A 14,088-nucleotide genomic window follows, 5' to 3' on the forward strand; every position below is an offset into this window, starting at 1 on the left:
TATAACACATACACTATGTCTTTGGTAATATTTTAATACTTAAAATTATTTTCTACTAATTTCGATTGGGCTGAAAGACACATTTTTACTAAAATAACACATAGAAAAATCTATTGCTTCAATGAGTCTAGGTTAAAAATAACAGTGATGATTAAACATAATTACAGTTATGTTTTATCTGAGTATACATTGTTATTTTGTTTTGAGTACAAAGTAAAAAATCTCTTGTGGGTAATACAGTTATTGTGAGTATTTTTATGTCAAAAGTATATTCAAACGTTAAAAAATTGGATTTAGTAAAACTTAAAATATACAATAAGCAGGTTGAAAACCTATAAATATTTTCAGTGTCTTTCATGATGGGCATAATGATTAAAAATATATCATATAGTTACATGCGTTTAAAATGTAGGCTACAAGGATTATAAGGATACATAGATTGAGATAAAATTCTAAATTAGTTCTGAGCATTTAAACCTTGTCTGTCTGTTATCTATCACAGTCAATAATCTGGGCCTGCAAAACTGGTGTATTTCATCTAGAAATAACTTTAAATAAACAAATAAAACTTTTGAAAATGTAAATATTTTACTGTATTAGAATTTAAAGAGATTTCTATTCTTTAAAATGTAAAAAATGATGAGTTTTCTTTAGTTTTTGAATTATTTAGTAATTTTTGTAATTTTAAAACTTCCACAGAAATAATCAGGTTGCAGGAAACTTGATAGTACAACTTTTAGAATGACCATTAAACAAAATTAACACATGTTTCAAGTAAATTTTAAAACGATTTGATAAACAAAGTTTTTAAAGGATATACGTTGGCTACTGAAGAAAATATTAACTCGTAAAACTTGTTCTGTTTAATTTTATATATTTTAGAAGACCCTGAAGATTTTCTTTCATGGAGCATTATGCAGAAATACACCAGTTTTGGATTTAACAGCTATCGATTTTCTTCATTTGTAGCATTACGTGGCCAGTATTGAATCCATAGCAGTTTTGTGTCAGTTGGAATTTCAGATAGGCTGAGACTGAAGATGAAGATAAGTCTCAGGCTGACCTACAAAGGACTCTTCAACATGAGTGAAACATCGCAGCATTCTCCAACTTGACGCCAACACCCACTTTGGATCAGCTTGCGAGAATATTTCAGTTACCTCAATGCACATACTCGTTGACATACTGCTGAGTGTCGACGATGACGCTGGTGTATCCGGGTCCAGCAGCCACGGTCGGTTCAGCATATTGAGGCTGCTGGGGAGTGAAGGCGCAAGATGCTGCTAGCAGATGATGGTCGCTCTCGCTGCTGCAGCTGCTGCTGTTGCTGCTGAAGGGACTCACCGTAGAGGTCGGCTGCTGATACTGGTACAGCAGGTCTGGGTAGTGCTGATACTCCTCTGGGTAGTACTGCGGCTGAGCTATACCTCCCATGCCAACTAGGTCCTGCAAGAGGAAAGACAGTTGGTTAGACAATTCCTGACAAAGTTTTCTGGAAAGGAATAGTCATTTAGAACCACTTTAGATGAAGAATTAAATTGAAGAAAAATGATTTTCCAAAAGCATGAGAGTCTACAGAGGAGAAGTGGGCAATTCAACAAAACTACTGAATACTGATCTGACTGGACTATAATTATTTTAAACAAAGATTGATCATACATAAGCCAACCAAGTCTGGTAGATCAATGAAATGTCTGTTCTTGCCCCATCCTGAACTTCCAAGGTTTCAAGGTTTACATTATCTTTGTTTACAATTAGACAGAGTTTCTTTGGTTTCATCTAATTAATTCTGCACTACATATAGTTAATTAAACCAAAAGTAATTCTTAGAAACGAAGAGGTTCCATTTAGTTTTATTCCATAACCAATGGAGAATATGTGACAGTTTACTTTTGTAGTCTTAAAAATCCAAATTAAGTGTCTTGGAATATAGTGTAGCGTGTAGCTGCTAAGAAATACGAGTGTATTTTGGTTGGGAAAATTGGTTAGATTGGTGTTTACACAAGTACACAGTAAAGGCTAAATAAAATCTTAGGTAACAACCTGAAGACATACCACATTTGTGGTGTAGTCGTTGTACAAGGGCGTGCCGTTGTCGCTGTAGTCATCTTCTGGTCTCTGGTATTTGAGCGGAACAGTCCTGGACCTGAGTTTGCTGGCTCCTGAGTCTATAGATAGAGCCTCCTCAGTGCAGCATGTGGATAACAACAACTCCTTGGCCTCCAGGTCACTGAACATCAACATCAGTCAAACTACAGAAATATAGCAGCACCTTGGTGGGAGAAATGAGTCCAAACTTTGACTTTTGGATACTGGAGTTGGAATGCTTGGATTGCTTGAGATTACTTTTCATAATTTTGAGCAATGATGCAGATTCAAGTTAAAGTTATACATTTTTTTTACTTATCCTTCAATTTTGTTGTTGTTGAAACATTGCATTTCTTTAAAAAATTTGCAGGATGATCATAATCCTCTTTATCTAGAAGTTTACTCAAAAGGAAAAGGAAAACTTTTCAGAGGACCTTCTCAACTGGCTTTTCCTAAAAGATTAACGTAAAAATACTATTTAGACTGATACAACAATACATTTCACTCTTTGACCTCCAATTTTGTGCTAAACCACTCTCTCCTACTGTCTAGTTTGATAATAAGTCAAAATTAAACTTCAAGACATGGATAAGATTTTTTTTAATTTTCAAGTTAAATTTCAAGAAGCCAATTCAAAGTCAGATTGTCTTGGATGACATGAACAACAAGCGGTGATTTTGAGCCTAAAATACCCACCTGAGCACATAGTTGACGCTGACGATACAATGAGGCCTGGAAGACCTGCTGTTATGAACGATGGTAGCGTAACTCTGCATCCACACCCAACCTCCATCTTTGGCCAGGAACCTGTAGTACTTGGTGGTCACCTGACCTTTGTTGAGCACTACAACAAACATTGATGCCAATCAAAACCAAAACAAAAATTGTTTCATGATCTTCTTGCAATTACATGATTTGTGTTGATAATGATTTTATGAGATGAATTATGTGGTGAAGTGTTCTGCTGGACCAAAGCAGAGAAGGGATTCTTTTAGCTAATTTTGAAAACTTTCTAAAGAGCCAGGTAATGATTGAGTAAAATTGAGATTGTTCAAAGTACTAAGCTCTTAGCATAAAATGCCATGTGCAAGCCCAGAATATTTAGGCTGTTATCCATTACATAAGTTAATTCTATGGCCCAAAACTAATCACCTGAACACAAGGGTTTTGATTTTAATGCTGAATTATTTGAATAAAGTTGAGAATTGCAAATGTAACTCACGTATATAGTGGGAGAACCGCATATGCATAATGTCACAGGCATGGATGTAGTGGTAGAGGGTCTTCTCTATCAAGTCTTGAGGTTCGTAGCCTGTCAGCTGAGCCACTCTAAAACAGAAGAAATCTATCAATACAATGTGAGAGATTTTCATTAAATAGACCCATCATCATCATCATCATCTTCTTCTTCTTAGGTTAAACCATCGAAGTATATAACACTAAACACAGAGGTGAAGACATTTTTAGTGAGGAAATGCTCCCCATCATCTGAGAGCTGGCTGACTAATATTGGAGATATTCACTAGTTCATCGCGATCGCGGGATGATTTTGTCGCGACCACGGAGGAAGTGGAGGAGGATGATGTCCACGTGACCGTGGAAGATGTTCACTATTTCAACAGAAGTTCGCGATTGCACCGCGTTGGCAAATGTTCACGATATCGCAGGCGACGTTTACGATTTTACCACTGCTAAAAGTACTATGATAATTTAATAATTTATTTATTATCAAACCACAATTACGCTAAAGTCAAACATTCAGTCGAGAAAATGATGACAGCGCAAACTAAAAGTTTCTATCGGCACAAATGAACAGTCGAAAATACACAGAAGCGATCTCCTTGCTTCTAGTTCTAGTTTACTACATAATGTTATGAATTTTGAACGAAGTAGAACCTTGTTCTAAACTCATCATACGATAAAAATCTAAAATTATTACAATCGTGGTTCATTCTGGAAACGCTCCAAAATATCTCCAAAATAAAATAATGTAGCACGCGTGCCACGCCTCCATTTTAATGCCGCGACATCAACGCCACATGTCCGTTGTAAATAATACGAGTGGGTAGACCTAGAAAAATATACGAGGTCTGAGATCGTGGATATTTTTAAATAAAAATATGACGGATTTTGTTCAATTAGAATCACATGCTATATCAAGTGGTGCCTGTTGAGTCAGCCAGTGGATACTGGAGAGTGGCGATCGGCGTACATTTACAAAACAAACAGTCAACAGCTGGGCGGGATTACGCGATGCGTTGGCGGGATGGCGGGTGTTTGACGAGACTGGTGCTTCCCACACTAGGATTTGGCGCGAAAATCTCCCAACTCGATGGTTATGCACGGTCTGCAAGTGGAAAAACGATAAAAAGGGAAAATTTATTCTAGTTGTATTTGTAATGTAAGGTTCAAGGTAGAATTTGTAGAGGATATTTCTGTAAGATGTTTTAACTAATGGAAAATCCTGTTTGTGTTCATTCACAAATTAAAATTTAAAAAAATTAATATACTAATTAGCTATACCCGATGTATTCAATTTTATGATAAATAACCATTCTCGTAAGGAAGACTATGGGAAATAAAAGATTTTATTACCACTACACATGAGGTTTTGACTCATTTTAAAATATTTTGAATTGACCTTCCTACTAATAATTTGAACGAATTTCCAACCAAATCTTAATGTGATTTGAGAGCTATTAATTATTCGACTTCACAAAAATGTATTAACATTTATGATAACACTATAGGTTAAGTTCTCATTCCACTGTCGGACTAAAAGTTATTCGCCGACTGAGAGTGGAAAATCAGGATATATTTTTTTAGAAGATTGAGATAAAATCAGATGTTTGCGTGTTAATTAGCTATACAAGGGAAAATTGATAAACAAAATTGTCACATAAATACAATAAATATCAATAAAGTTGTGAACAATCGATAAAGTATTTGAAATACTCATTCATACAGTATTTGCAAAATCTTATGTTTGATACGAAAATAGCGGTCCTTATAAAGACGACAATAGTTATGAAAACACAATTAACAATCCATTTTAAACCAGTTACGACTCATTTAGAAATGTTGTATATCTTATTTAATTATTTTTATCAGATTCTTTATATGATGCAGTAATTAAAGATTTACAACTTCATAAACATGTATGTCTTATGGACTCGCAATGGATAAATTGATTGGTAATTGTTAAGCTGAAAAAAATCAGTGAACAAATAATTGGGACTCGATCTTTAAATGATGGATAAATTTACAATCATCACTAACCTGGCATCCAGAAAAATGAGCTTGAGATCAAGACTTGCACGAAACATGAACATGTTACAATGTAGCTTGATCTCCGTGATGGCACTAGGAGGTAGAGAGTGACCTACAGCCACTAAACCAACGTTCTGGTAGCAGGCGTCGTAGGGAGTGGCAGGGTCAGCCCCTAGCTGCTTCATCTTGAGATATCCAGAGCAATGGATCACCTACAACATGAACATGTTACAATGTAGCTTGATCTCCGTGATGGCACTAGGAGGTAGAGAGTGACCACTAAACCAACGTTCTGGTAGCAGGCGTCGTAGGGAGTGGCAGGGTCAGCCCCTAGCTGCTTCATCTTGAGATATCCAGAGCAATGGATCACCTACAACATGAACATGTTACAATGTAGCTTGATCTCCGTGATGGCACTAGGAGGTAGAGAGTGACCTACAGCCACTAAACCAACGTTCTGGTAGCAGGCGTCGTATGGAGTGGCAGGGTCAGCCCCTAGCTGCTTCATCTTGAGATATCCAGAGCAATGGATCGCCTACAACATGAACATGTTACAATGTAGCTTGATCTCCGTGATGGCACTAGGAGGTAGAGAGTGACCTACAGCCACTAAACCAACGTTCTGGTAGCAGGCGTCGTAGGGAGTGGCAGGGTCAGCCCCTAGCTGCTTCATCTTGAGATATCCAGAGCAATGGATCACCTACAACATGAACATGTTACAATGTAGCTTGATCTCCGTGATGGCACTAGGAGGTTGGTAGCAGGCGTCGTAGGGAGTGGCAGGGTCAGCTTCTGTATTTGTTAGACAAGCATGTCTTAATGTTGTAATCAGGTCATTTATGACCTGATCAGCATCTTTCAATATTCATGACTATATAACATAAAGTGACTAAAATTAAAATATCCAACGATAACAATTATTGACGATGTCAACTTTTTTCTAATCATAGTCTAATAACCCCTAGTGTTCATAGTGTTTAACCCCTGCAGATTTATGGTTATCTGTTAAACCTTTATCCACAAAAGATTTTAATTTGATAAATGTCATAAAATTAAATGATCACGTCTCAATCTAGATTTCTGTGGCACACAGCGATATGGCCTGCAAAAAGCAAAGCCAACGAAAACAATTCTAACTTCTGACCGTAATCAAATACCTTTGTTCTGGATTCCATATTAAATTTTTACAACGCATCTTTCCCAGTCGAAAATCATAAAAAAAATCCAATCCAGTGTAAGATGTCAGCCAAGATCTCGGGAAGAAGAAGAAGAAGCACAGAAAGTGGTCTCAATTTGAACTTCTTTTTGGACGAGCCAAATACCTATGCAGAATGCATTTTCAAAATTCATTCATCAGCATTGAAATTCACCCGAAATTCTAAATCACGTTCCCACCACATTGACTTTTCTAACTTTACAACCGCATTCCGCCCATTCACAAATACACATTGAATGAAACCTTCCTCAAGTCGGAGTCCAGGAACCCATGAACCTCTGGACAAAAACAAAGCCCGTCCAAACACCTTCGGGCATGGCGAGGAATAAAATGGCCCCTAATGCGCAGGGGCGGCGCGCCGCGGCATATATTACTGGGCTCACCTGTGATTTATCATTCCCACCTTCAATCACTCCCTTCACACAGATATTTCACACGCGCGTGTCATTGTTTTTGGTCACGTTGAGCATTATGTCTCCCACCCCACCCTTGTTTGCAGGGTGTTCTGTTCTATTTGCAGGGTGACGCACGTTTTGTCGAGTTTCGAAAAAAGCGTAGGAGAGAAATGGGTCGGTAATTGATTGGTTTGATTTTTTTACCAGAGAAATAAATTTTGGTTCCAAGGTTGGCGTATGTAAAAGAAAATGTAAGAGAGACATAGGTTGATAATTGGTTTAATTAATTTCTTTTAATTTTAAAGACAGTCATTTTGCTGCTCTTGGCACGTCAGGTTGGTAAAAGCACAGACAATGGGTGTTATATTGTCTGTGGTTAAAAGTATAAACGTTTTGTAGTTGGGTTGGTGTTTGTAAAAAGGTGTAAGAGTAAAATCGATCGGTAATTGATTGATTAGATTTTTTTATTCATAACGTTTTGTAGTTTGGTTTATATTGAAAAGAAAGTGTAGCGAAGAAATCGGACGGCGATTGGCTGTTTTGATTGATTTATTTAACGAGGCATAAAAGGAATCATGGTTTTGCTAGAATATGACCGGTGTTTATGTATCAAGTTGAAGAGCGTGATTTAAATTCATATTTTTAAAATCCATAAAGTTGTTTGGAGGCGTTTGCCATAATTGGATAAGAAAATGTAAAACCCACGGTTTACTAATCCAATATGGAAAATGTCCGCAATCAACCTTTAAATAATCCAAATACATAACACATGTGTATAATACATATGTTAATTAATTAAAAGTAGTTACATTTTTATGTGTTCTACGCCAATGGCATTTTTTGCGGTTTGAAAGGAAACTGCCCTTGTTACTATCTAACGTCGACCTTTTTTGTTAGATAGCATAATTAATTCTTTGTTACTTATAGGAACTGAACTAATGTTAATTTACATTTCTTTATTAATTTCATTGATAGTGTTAACACTTTATCTAAAGTTAATTCATGTCATTCCTCAGAGAAATTACTGTACCAATATTTTAATTGTTTGAATTTAGATGAAGAACATACATCAAACGTTATCAAGTTGACTTATAAACAAAAATATATCTCTCAAGAAGATGCTTTGACGGTTGTTGTGTATTTTTTTGTCGGCTATAGCCTCCATCCCAAACGACCGAACCTCACTTTAGTGACTTCACATTTTTAGGTGATCAGGATTCTAACCGAGCTAAGGTAAAACGAAACTTATTAGATTATTGAAACCTGTAGATTATTCAAAATGCAAAAATATCGTTGAATTGGAATATAAGTTAAGTTTGCATAACGAATTATTAAACCATACGAAATAAAAATGATAATAATATAATTTAAACACCATTTGTCCATAGGTTCGATTCTAAATAAATACAACCGTTGCCAAGACGCAAACAAAGAATTTAGTGATATGAAGATTAAGAGAATAATAATCATCATGATTCACCTCAATAAAAAAGGAATTCCTTTTTTTATTGAGGTGAATCATGATGATCATAAATGATTTGAAGTCAAATAATCATTTTGATGAATTCCCGTGCGTTTATTAGTAAAAATACACCTAATTAAACAACTCTCATGAAATAAAAAATCCACAGAAACACCCTTTGCCCTGCTTGATTCGAAGTCAAATCATCGTGTTGTCAAAACGCAAACTGCTATAAATCAACAATAGTGTGGAGAACAATTCACTGATGACAAAGGGAATCACAAAATAATGATGTGAACAATAAGTCCCGTGATATTCTAGCGTGTGCCAAACAATAGCACGGCCGTGGGAGCCTGCCTACTTGATCACGGCGCGCCTGCCCTAGCTGAGGATATCCTGGAGCCTGCCTCTTGGATCATCCCTTGATCCCTTGAAAAACATCACGTTGTCTCTCCAACAGTCGTTAATTATTACAGTTCGTCTAGAGACTAGAAATTCAAGAGGCAGTGAAAATAAGATTGTCGGCTTGCTAATGCGAATATGTTTTTCATATTTACATTCTAGTAATTATTGATGACAATGTTGATGTTTCAACGATAACTTATTGATTTATTGTATCTCCATGTAGTGTTGTTGCAAATAAAAATATTGTGGATTAGTTTGCTTACAATATAGTGTCAAAATGGGTTATAAAAAGTATGTTTTATGAGTAGGGGTCTAGTATATGTAGTGGAATCTCGTTATTTTAATAAAATATTATTTGACGTATTTTCGGTCCAAAACTATTTACAACACATGTTAAGCTATTAAATTTAGGTCGATTTGCCTACAGATGTGGCAATAACGTGGTTGTTATAAAGATCATGTTTGAATATAAACCAAGTAGAAGGGAACATTTGATCATTATTTGTATATCTTTTCGTAAAAGGCAATCAAAAGAGTGCAATACGGTTTTCATAAAACTTTATGGAAACCCCTAACTTTGACACTCAATAAATATACAGTACCACATGCACCTCAGCAATCATAACTTAATTTTTACTAACCAATAAAAGGGTTAGTATGTAACAAAAACAAAGCATTATTCATGCAGTTGTAAAAAAATTAAAAGCACCATAAAAACTCTTATAATATAAAAAATAGGTTACCTTATATCCAGCTGTTGTTAGCCCTGCGTTTCTTTTCGCTAGAACACATTTCATGCGGAGGAAAAACGCTCTTTCTAGCTCGAACTCTGTAAATACAAACAGAAGATTCAATTTAACAAAACTGATTAAGAAGGAAAGTACGTTATAAAAGAGAAGTGCATTATTTGAGAAAGGTAAACAGAGAAAATATAAATATAGTAGCTTTTCACGTTTTCATAAAACCCAATCAACGTTTACCCTCTTAAAATTTCATCATAGAACTCTAAAAGCTCAGGGACCGAGACATAGGACGATACATTAATGGGAATATGCTTATAGTAATACTCTTAGGTACGCAAATTATCTCTCTGTAAAATTTCAGTTGGTACAGGGTTCACGTGATGGAAAAAAATAAATGCCTCATCTTTAGAACATAGCTGAGTATTCTACAACTATTATTCAATTGAGTAAATATTATTAAACAATTAATAGCCTAATAATAACTGTTGTTATTGCGAAAAATTACCTACAACTTGACCGACAAGCCACTTGGTCGACAAGCCAGTTGACCGACACAAGCGATAAACTGGCTTGTCGACCAAGTGGCATGTCGGTCAAATGGTATACCTATGCGAAAGGGCAGTCACTAACCTGTAGCCAGCGGGGAGTGTGTGGAGGACGGCTGGAGCTGATGGGGATTGAGAACAGCCGTCATCTCGGGGTGATCCTCGGTGTGGATATACTCGAATATAGAGTTACCTGTCAGCTCCACCTGTAAAACAATATAGGGATCAGTGGGGGGCGAGCTTTGCCTCAGTAAGGTATATATCCTAGGCCGAATATACTAGAAAGTAATTAAAATACTGAAAAATGAAGTTAATCCGCAAAACAGCAGCATAAGGATCAGCTGGGGAATAAGCTTTGCTACAGGAAGGTATACATCGTAGTCATATTATATTTGAAGGTAATTCAAATAACTAACTAAAGAGTACGCTGCGAAAAAACAAGTGTGTTTTATTACATGCATAGGGAGATGTACTGAAGTTGTTAAGTGTAACAGAGTTCGCCTAGCAGTCAGGTTCGATCCTAAAAAAGGACTTTTTATGGTTCGAAAATCGATCAAGCTGTATTTGTTTTTATAAATTACTAGCAGCTATAACCGTGCCTTGCAACGGGTTCAGTAGCCTATGCAAAAGAGACAATGCTGGTTCTTTAAAAATGGTTTCACACAGACCATTTAATTTAGAAACGCAATCTATACTTATTTAATACGCAAGCAGATTTTTTGTGACAATTACTCCTCCGAAACTACTGAACCAATTGACATGTTTTTGGTGTCATTGGAAAGAGCGTAACTTGAAGTTGTGCAGGAAACTTTCTTTTTAAGGAAATAATTAGAGAGTGAGGCCCTGGGGCCCTTTAAAGTTTCGTATTTATCCATAAGATTAACATGGGAAACAAAATTTGTTATGGAACTCCAGCTGTTGTCAGAAATAAAGAGTGAAATATTTATTGATGGTATCCTTGGTAACAAAGAACAAACCCACAAAATTTTAAAATGTAAACAAGCAGAACTAACTGTCAAACTAATTTTTATTTCACAATTCCACACAGCTGGTTCAAACATATTAAATACTGCATGATTATTAGAACAGGAACAGTAGGGATCATAAACATTAATAAAATATGTCACTCGCCCGAATCATTTTTGTCTATGCCCGAATGTAAACATTTAACATTGATTAAATTGATCTGTCGAACTATGTTAATGTCATTAGTATGGAATTATTTCAGTTACATCATTTGTTAATCGAGTTTGTTTCAATATTTTTGAACTGCTGTAATAATATTTTACAGGAAATAATTGTTAGATAAATTAATGGATATAAGTAATAATGCAGATTCTTCAATCTTTGCTGTTATTAAAATTGTGTATCCGCAGGAAAACTTCAGACTAAGCGAATTTCCATTTACCTGGCTTAATTAATACAAAGATATACCCTGAAAATGGTAATTTTTCCCTATTTAAATAGCATTAAGTTAATTTTAATATGAGTACTTAGGTTTGCTGCTACAAGGAAGGTAGGTGTGTTTTTGTTGAAATGTCGATAGCTAAGTATGATTGTTATTGGTTTGCAAATCCTGTAATACTTTACAATTGCTCGAATTCGAGCAACATGTACACTAGTTGAACTGTATTGTTTAACTTGATAATTGTACGTTTTCGTTCACTCAGACCGTGAACACTTACTTCTGGCTACCTAGGATACAAAATCAATGATAGGGATCAGATTTTAAGGTATAATAATAGTTTGTACTGTAAACGAAAAGCTATTCATATAGTTCCAAGCCTGTCAATAGAGTAATTTTATTAACATATTTTAGTGAAATTATAATCAGGCAAATTAATGCCAAAGAGAATAATTATGTTCCATAGATTTGCTGTTTGGAGATAAACTTTTAGTGATAAGAAGTATTAACTGGCTACTCCGATTCCCAAACATTATTTTTGGGAAAAATAAACCAAACAAACACATTTGGTTTTTTTAACAAATAGGAAAAAAGAAATTCAATAAGTTAATAAACTATGCACTTAAAAAATAAAACGTCTTATTGCCACAATATAAAAAAAGTGATACAATCAAATTTTATGTAAACGGTTAAGGTCATTTAACAAATAAAAATATAGGCATATGGCACATCAAAATGAAGCTTAGAGTGTGTAGATTTGCCGAAAAGTGTTGATATGGACGAATTTCCTAAGGGCTCTGCCCCGCAGGCTGATTTCCAAAGGGCTACGCCTGGCATGCTTTCAATGTTTAAATGATTTAATTTAATTTAGTTAATGAAACAGCTGGTCAGTACAATGAACTGGTGTTTGTTTATTTACTCGAAAAAGATGTTTGTGTTGGCTATGTAGTAGATTGAGGAGGGTTATGTTTGGTTTTAAAGTGAGGTTGTAAACGTTTTGTAAAGTATTGCTCAAAGATTCATGTTTTAATTTAAGAGTAAGCTACATATCAAGAGGCTTGACTAAAATTGAAGAATTATGGTAAAACATGTTATTCATGAAGCATCAATATGAAGCAATTGATGCTATTGCTACACTAAGGTATGTGGTCATATTCTTAGGGATCTATTCTATTAACATCAAAAGTAGGGGTTTGAAAGTAAGTAGGTTTACGCTTTTAAATCAGTTTATATTTTCAAACTAAATCATAGAGTTGCTGTATTTTAAAACACACATCAGCACCACTTTAATGGCTCTCTAGGTCACATTTTCTTCCCGTTGCAAAGCACGGGTATAGCAGCTTGTTATATATTAAATTAAAAACATAAACATGACTGTGAAATCCCACTTAGACAATTCTCATTTTGTATCACAGCTTTTTGTTGCTGCTTGGTTCAAATATGCTGTTGTCTTCAATTTAAACAATTAGTAGTGCTGCACCCTGTTGGTAAACCTGATAACTTTTTAATGCTATTGAACATCACAGAATCATTTTTTTTAGTTGAATCAGCTGTTAAGATTCTTTAATTCCATTTAAATATGAGTACTCATAAGGTTAACATGGGAAACTGCAGAGCCACTGGGGCGGAGCCCTTTTGACGGATCTGCACCAAACTTCACACAAACCATCCTTGAAGAAAGCTTAATAATCCCTGAAAGTTTCATTGCAATCTGTCAAGTGGTTTCGGAGTCCATAACGTTCTAATATATATACAAACTTCCCCTTTTATAAATACGAGAGGTCGTCCAGTGGTCGAAACTCGACCAAAAATATGTAATGTACTCACTTCTCTATTTTCACCCCACACTGTAAATAAAACATGTGATTGGAGTTTCTTCCATTTGTTTTGATTTCCTGTTTATATTTCGTTGTTATTTCGTCACCAGCATGGCAACGCATAAGATCCATGTTAATTTTTTCAAATCTTTAAACTCATTTTTTGTGCTTATCTTTGAGCCTATTTAAATTTATAATGGGATTCTGCACGCCTACAGGAAAATAGCTTTCTAACGGTATGCGTAGATTTTCCCTACGATGCACACGAGCTGAGAAAAAAGGTTTTAAAGAAACATGCTTGCCTATTAATATATAGATAGATAGATCTTGGCTAAAGAAATAGTCGTTGTTTGTGAAAAATGTTAACAAATCGTCTCACTAATTTCTGCAACACCCTGCATTTACAACCTTAAATGCGTAAGCATAGAACGGAGGACGTCTGTCTTGGTGAAGTGAAATTAAAACGCAGTGACTAGTAGGTACCAATCAACTAAATTTAAAAATCCTCTGGTCATTCTCAATAATATTTTAGCATCAAATAATATCGTGTGCAGCACATTATTTTTTATAGGGGGCAAACAATATTCATACAAACCCTAAACAATAAAAAAAGTAATGCGACATTTCACCGTACCTGAGATAGTCCTAAGTGCACAGAGGCAGTCTCCGAGATGTACATTATCTTTCCGTCTGGAGCGACGACGAAAATGAAGCCATCAAGAGTCTGTAAACAAAATATTAA

The 14,088-nt window shown here is 35.4% G+C and overlaps 1 protein-coding gene across 1 annotated transcript in view; it reads right to left on the reverse strand.

Annotated features, from left to right (window-relative positions):
• Window positions 1–666: 666 nt before the first annotated feature.
• LOC128991888 (single-minded homolog 2-like) overlaps window positions 667–14,088 on the reverse strand; it is a 31,067-nt gene continuing 17,645 nt past the window's right edge. The window contains exons 4-11 of the mRNA XM_054415151.1: window positions 13,981–14,070; window positions 10,210–10,330; window positions 9,580–9,665; window positions 5,368–5,570; window positions 3,311–3,417; window positions 2,785–2,932; window positions 2,056–2,230; window positions 667–1,446 (exon numbers count right to left, since the gene is read on the reverse strand). Coding sequence (XP_054271126.1) covers window positions 1,162–1,446; window positions 2,056–2,230; window positions 2,785–2,932; window positions 3,311–3,417; window positions 5,368–5,570; window positions 9,580–9,665; window positions 10,210–10,330; window positions 13,981–14,070 — 1,215 coding nt within the window. The 3' untranslated portion in view covers window positions 667–1,161. The remainder of the gene's footprint in view (window positions 1,447–2,055; window positions 2,231–2,784; window positions 2,933–3,310; window positions 3,418–5,367; window positions 5,571–9,579; window positions 9,666–10,209; window positions 10,331–13,980; window positions 14,071–14,088) is intronic.

Source organism: Macrosteles quadrilineatus, unplaced genomic scaffold (genome assembly GCF_028750875.1).
Source record: "Macrosteles quadrilineatus isolate MER2022 unplaced genomic scaffold, UCM_ALF_1.0 Scaffold_4__1_contigs__length_99947679, whole genome shotgun sequence".
Lineage (NCBI taxonomy): Eukaryota > Metazoa > Arthropoda > Insecta > Hemiptera > Cicadellidae > Macrosteles > Macrosteles quadrilineatus.